At 42.3% G+C, this 6,005-nt stretch overlaps 1 protein-coding gene across 1 annotated transcript; it reads left to right on the top strand.

Annotated features, from left to right (window-relative positions):
• Window positions 1–496: 496 nt before the first annotated feature.
• RDH14 (retinol dehydrogenase 14) lies at window positions 497–5,446 on the top strand. The gene is made up of 2 exons (XM_005891029.3): window positions 497–1,002; window positions 4,397–5,446. The coding sequence occupies exons 1-2, from the start codon at window positions 610–612 to the stop codon at window positions 5,012–5,014; spliced, it is 1,011 nt and encodes a 336-aa protein (XP_005891091.3). The 5' UTR covers window positions 497–609; the 3' UTR covers window positions 5,015–5,446.
• The last annotated feature ends 559 nt before the right edge of the window (window positions 5,447–6,005 follow it).

Here is a 6,005-nt window from a genome sequence, read left to right as displayed (position 1 = left end):
TGGGTGATTCCGATGCAACGCCGAAGTCTGAGAACCGCAGATCTATTCTGTTTCTAACTGATTCATGCTGCTTAAGTTCTTAGCATCAGCTATGGGGGTCGCGGGGTGGGAAGCGTTTCCTCAGACTTCAGTTCCACAGGGACCATCCTCCAGAGAATGAAGGTAAACTGAACTGAGGGTTAACAAGTCCCAGGTGTCCTAAACGGAAAACACAGTAAACTAGCCCTAAATTGTGGGATTTGTAAAGCAGCCTAAAAAGAGATTCGTAAGTTCAAAGTAGTCATTAGGCATCCCACAGGCAAGGCCACCACCACTCTGGGATTTCCGTGGGCAGTGGCCTCAGGAGCCTGAAAATCTAAGGACCTGAGGTCATCCTCCTCTAGCGATGGGAGCCCATTCCACCGAGGCACCACAAACGCCGGACTCTCTTAGCCAATCAGGTGCCCTCGGAAAGGAGACTACAAGTCCCAGCATGCCCCACGCCGCCTTCAGGAGACGACGAACCGCGTGCCCAGTGTCCTTTGCGTACAGGTGGCCGGCTTTGGACCTGGCAAGCCGCGACCCCGGAAGTCCCGCGCAGGGGCCGGTGGGCCCTCGGCCCCGGTGGCTATGGCAGTGGGTACCGCGGCAGCGTTAGTGGCTGCACTAGGTGGGATCCTGTGGCTAGCCGCCCGGCGGTTTGTGGGGTCCAGCGTCCAGCGGCTGCACCAAGGCAGGGACTCCGGCCTCATGCGCGGGAAGACCGTGCTGATCACGGGGGCGAACAGCGGCCTGGGCCGCGCCACAGCGGCCGAGCTGCTGCGCCTGGGGGCTCGAGTGATCATGGGCTGCCGGGACCGCGAGCGCGCCGAGGAGGCGGCGGGCCAGCTCCGTCGCGAGGTCTGCCCGGCGGGAGGCCCCGACTCGGGGCCCAACTCCGGCGGTGCCGGCGAGCTCGTCGTCAAGGAGTTGGACCTCGCCTCGCTGAGCTCCGTGCGCTCCTTCTGTCAGGAGATGCTCCAGGTGTGGGGCTTCGGGCACCTTCTGGAGATCCGCGACCGGCTATTGTGGGGGGTCTCGACGGCCAGGGCGGGGCGTGGAGGGCCGTGGGTTGAACGAGGAAAGGACCGCCCACAGTCGAGGGGGTGTGACCTTGGGAATGACCGAGGCCAGGGGTAGAAATGATCGAGTGATGGAGGCGGCTGGGGAATTGAAAGCTGGAAACATTGGTAGGGCAGTCTTCTGTCTTCCAAAAATGTTGAGGGGGAAAAAAAGTGGACCCAAGAGGAAAATAAGCGAATTTCTGAACATTTCCTCTTGCCATGTGAGGACAGCCCAGGAGGAGACACGCCAGTTCTCTGAATTGTTTTTTTCCTGTGTCCCAAGTGACTCTTTTGCACTAAGCCATCTCTCAAAGAGCCTGAGAGCAGATAGGGGAGGTTGCTCGCCAGGGACTTTGGAGCAAGTCTTTTTTTTTTTTTTTAATTTTCCCCTGCTGGAGTAGGAAGTTGCTCTCTGCCACCAGTGAATTCTTGAGTAGTATCCTTAGCGGGGACTCTGGCCTAATTTCCAAATAGACTGGAGCTTGGAACGCCAGTGGTCATGTGCTCTAAATAGGGACCGAAATAAAAATATCATACCTAGTATTTATTGAAAATGCCTGTGTGCCAGGAGCGGTTCTAAGCATTTCAGATATATATATATATATATATACATACACATACACACACACTTCTAATTTTTAATGAAATTAAAGTGACTTTGGCTGCTATTGTCATCTGGTCCTCACTGTGACCCTGCGAAGTAGGCATTACTATCCCCATTTTGCATCGTAAGGCTACTAAGGCATAGGTAGGCTAAGTAATTGGCCCAGGATCTCTCTAAAGCCCTTGCTTTTAACCCCTGTACTTCTCTTCTGTGTGCCAGTGAGGTAGAGGATTTCTTTGTATAGATAGTAAATATTACACTGAAATGGATGTTCTCTGCTGAATTTGTGATAGAAGGGTTTCCTGCAGAGGTGACTTGCCAGAGGTCTTCAGAAGAGTGATGTCTAAAATTACCTGGCATAAAAAAAAAGAGCCCATATGAAAAGAAGTCTCCTGGGTCTAGAACAGAAGCTTCATACAGTTCTAATTTTTTCATGATGCCCTTGGGTCAAAACAAAAACTTAGTTTATTCATTAAGTAACTAGGTCCAAACAACCTATTAACTATTTCTGTAACAACAGCTGTTTGGAAAAAAATATATACATAGCTGAAAGAAAAGATACTTTTATTTCATTTTTTAATAACCATAATTATCATAACCATACGTATACTATTGGGAAATGTGCATCTGTTCACTGTACCAGCTTGTCGGAATCAGATTGGATTTTGCCACCCTCATTTCTGTTCTCTGCTGATTTTTAACATCGTACTTGCATTTATTACAACTGCTAAACACTCACCTTTGCAAAGATAGGACATCATCAGAGGGAATATAGAATATATTATATTGAATATATCCAATATAAAATGTTGAAGCTGTGCGCCACTTGGAGACTGTAGTTGAGATGTTGAGCAACATATTGTTTTGTTTGCCTTGAAATTTTAAAACACTCCAGATCATCCTGAGAGTTCCTTGTGACTCTTAGGGTTCCTTAATGCACAGTTGGGGAGCTGTTACAGATCTAAAGAGGTGTGTTTCATTTTGTTTTTAGGACTAGTATTACATTATCAAGTAAAACAGGTTTAGAAAATAAGAAGTAATAGTTTATAAGAGATGTTGCAAGGATCAAAAACGGACCTTCCTATTCATTAAAGATGTAGATGGGGTAGCAGTGTATACTTATTCCTTGATACTATGGTTTTTTATTACTTTGAAAAGTAAAGGCACTTGACAAACCAATTAAAAGTTAAGGAAATAAACAGATAACAAAGTTGTTGTCCTTCCTGCTAAGTATGTATTAAGTTCCTTCCTGGCTCTGAAGTTCAGTAGTTCAGTGACTGTAATCAGAATTCAAAAAAAAGGAAGTGTAAATTTCCCACAAGTTGGTATTCTTGGTATTTATCTCATTTATCTTCTAGAACTTAAAAAACAGTAAATGATAAAGTCTTAAAATACACAAGCCCAGCAAAGAATGATGGCTTAGAAATGATTAATACAGGAAACTCTTCCAAAGGATTACTGAAAAGAACACTCCTTTCTTTCCCCCACGGGTGAACTTTTGCCTTCTTTTTGAAGTCGACTATTGGAAAAGCAAAAGGTGCTGAGACAGACAGAATGAGAAATAGTTAATCCTCTGACAGGTAGGCTCTGATAACAGTTGTGAAATTTAACACATTTTTCTTTTCATTTATGTTTGGCAAAAGGACCAGTAATATTTGAAATTTGACCTCAGATTTATATAATTGTGGGTCATCACTGTGTCTTTACACCTGGAACACGTATGTTTTTTTTTTTTTTCCTCTGCCTATCAAAAGAGACAGAGGAACCAGGAAAGGATGAGGGAAAGCCACCTTACATTAGGTAAGGAATGAAAAGACTTCCCTTTTGACAGTCTAAATTTTAGGACTTTAATCTGGAGGGATGCAGAAGGATATGATCAAACTGCAGAACTCTAACTGTATAGATCTCCTAAGTTGGGGACCCTTTGAAGCTTGAAAGCTTTTCATATAGGAAAAAAGAACTGTGAATTCTAAAATCATAATAGAGGTCAAAGGTGCTTGTTGGGTCTACCTCCTGTTAGTCTCCTTTTCTGTTATTGTGAGACTTGGTATATCTGATTCATGGTGGTGTTTCTGGTATTTGTATAACTGTAATTTTTGTCTTAATGTTCTTTGATTTATTCATGATGTTCTCTCCAGTCTTAATTTGTATCCCTGATGCTCTCTATTTCTTGGCCCAGTTGTAAGGAAACAACTTGAAGTTGCTCCATCTGCATGGTGCCTTTTACCTTTAGAAAACCAGAGTAAAGCAATCCTGACTTACCCCTGGGAGTGAACAGTGCTGACCTGTCTTCTGCTGTAGTTCCACTCTTGAGCTCACATTGGTTGTCTCACTTTGGTTTAAAAATCTCAATTAGAAAAGCAGTCTAGCTTACCAATTAAGAATAGGGCCACTGTGTCAATCTCATCTTCAGATTTTTGTTTGCCACTGAGGAACCCTGTAACACCGGACATATCACCTAACTTTAGTGCTTTCGTTTGCTTATAGAATTGTTAAGAGTAGATGATGATAACATGAAAAGCACAAGTCAGGCGCCTCATAAGCTTTCAAGTTGTCATCGTCTTTTTTTCTCTCAGTTGTTGAAAACTCATAGAGGCATTTTTTAGAATTTTAGTAGTTTGTGGGAATTTTTCTTTTTTTTTAAATTTCATTTTAGGCACATTTAAGGCCTGTGTTCCTAATTCTGCCGTTCTCTTTTTTCCATTTGAAGGAAGAGCCTAGACTGGATGTGTTGATCAATAATGCTGGGGTCTTCCAGTGCCCTTATATGAAGACTGAAGATGGATTTGAGATGCAGTTTGGCGTGAACCATCTGGGACACTTCCTACTCACCAACCTTCTCCTTGGACTCCTCAAAAGTTCAGCTCCCAGCAGAATTGTGGTTGTTTCCTCTAAACTTTACAAATATGGAGACATCAACTTTGAAGACTTGAACAGTGAACAGAGCTATAATAAAAGCTTCTGTTACAGTCGGAGCAAACTGGCTAACATTCTTTTTACCAGAGAACTAGCCCGCCGCTTAGAAGGCACCAGCGTCACTGTGAATGTGTTACACCCTGGCGTAGTGCGAACTAACCTCGGGAGGCACATACACATCCCACTGTTAGTCAGACCACTTTTCAATTTAGTGTCATGGGCTTTCTTCAAAACTCCAGAAGAGGGGGCCCAGACTGCAGTTTATTTGGCCTCTTCACCTGAGGTCGAAGGTGTTTCAGGGAGGTACTTTGGGGACTGTAAAGAAGAAGAACTGTTGCCCAAAGCTATGGATGAGTCTGTGGCGAGAAAACTTTGGGATATCAGTGAAGTGATGGTTGGCATATTAAAATAGGGACAAGGAATGGACGAGAGCTGTTTGGAAAACCAGATAGCAGCCCTGTCTTTAGTCAGGAATGGTGTGTCTTGGATCCTTGCTGCTTGAAAATACAATTTTGGTTTTACAATAGTACTGCTAAGAGGTTCATAGAGGTATTTTTAAGTTACTAAGAAGTTATTATTTGGAGAGCATAAAATTTCCCAAAAGATGTTTTAAATATATATAATAAGCATATCAATAATTATGAGTGATATGTTTATGCATGGATTACAAATATTGAAGAATTTAATGACTTGAAATAGATACCTTGAGAAGTTTTTCACGTAACTGTGAGTTTTATGGTATATTTAGTGTTAAATATTTTAATGATGATACTGGCTTTTGTGGGGAATAATATGCCTGGTGTGAATGCACAATTCTTACTTGGAATAAATTTATTGATACAGATTCTTAATTGTGTTTTTCTTTAGAAGCTTCACTGAAGTTAGTCCTTTATCATATCACTAGCCTCTACTGATGGTATGGCCAGTGTATTTTCTTCCCACACATTTTGTGCACTGCTTTAAGAAGTAATATTTCTAAAATATTAAAATTTGAAGTATTATTTCTAAAATTTGAAGTATTATTCAAATATAGAAGCTGTGTGGGTAAACCAGATTATAGCAATGCTTTGAGAATGGAGTTCTCAAAGGCTTTTCCTGAAAGAAATTTGTGGAATTCAGTAGTTTATAAGCAATTTCCAGTTAAACTTTTTAATATACTTTTGAGACTCTCCCTCAACTGGCCACAGGCTTACCTTGTACTCTTCACTCAGTGCTGTCCAGTCAAATTTTCTGAAGTGAGTAAATAATTCTGTCTGCACTGTCCAACATGACAGACTCTAGACACATGCACTTACTGAGCACTTGAAATTTAACTAGCAATTTAGTACACTAATTATTTGTTCACAACTCCAATTAGGCAGTTGGGATAGGAGTTATCCAAGGAAATATATTCTTACTAGATT

This window comes from Bos mutus, chromosome 11 (genome assembly GCF_027580195.1).
Source record: "Bos mutus isolate GX-2022 chromosome 11, NWIPB_WYAK_1.1, whole genome shotgun sequence".
Classification (NCBI taxonomy): domain Eukaryota; kingdom Metazoa; phylum Chordata; class Mammalia; order Artiodactyla; family Bovidae; genus Bos; species Bos mutus.
The sequence above is the reverse complement of the archived record's forward strand: the minus strand, read 5'-3'. Positions and strand labels throughout refer to the sequence as shown.

Bases quoted from the DNA above. Each gene is read 5' to 3' on its own strand.
- RDH14 (XM_005891029.3), top strand. From the start codon at position 610: ATGGCAGTGGGTACCGCGGCAGCGTTAGTGGCTGCACTAGGTGGGATC. The intron at 1,003-4,396 runs GTGTGGGGCTTC...TTCCATTTGAAG, and splicing joins TCTGTCAGGAGATGCTCCAG to GAAGAGCCTAGACTGGATGT.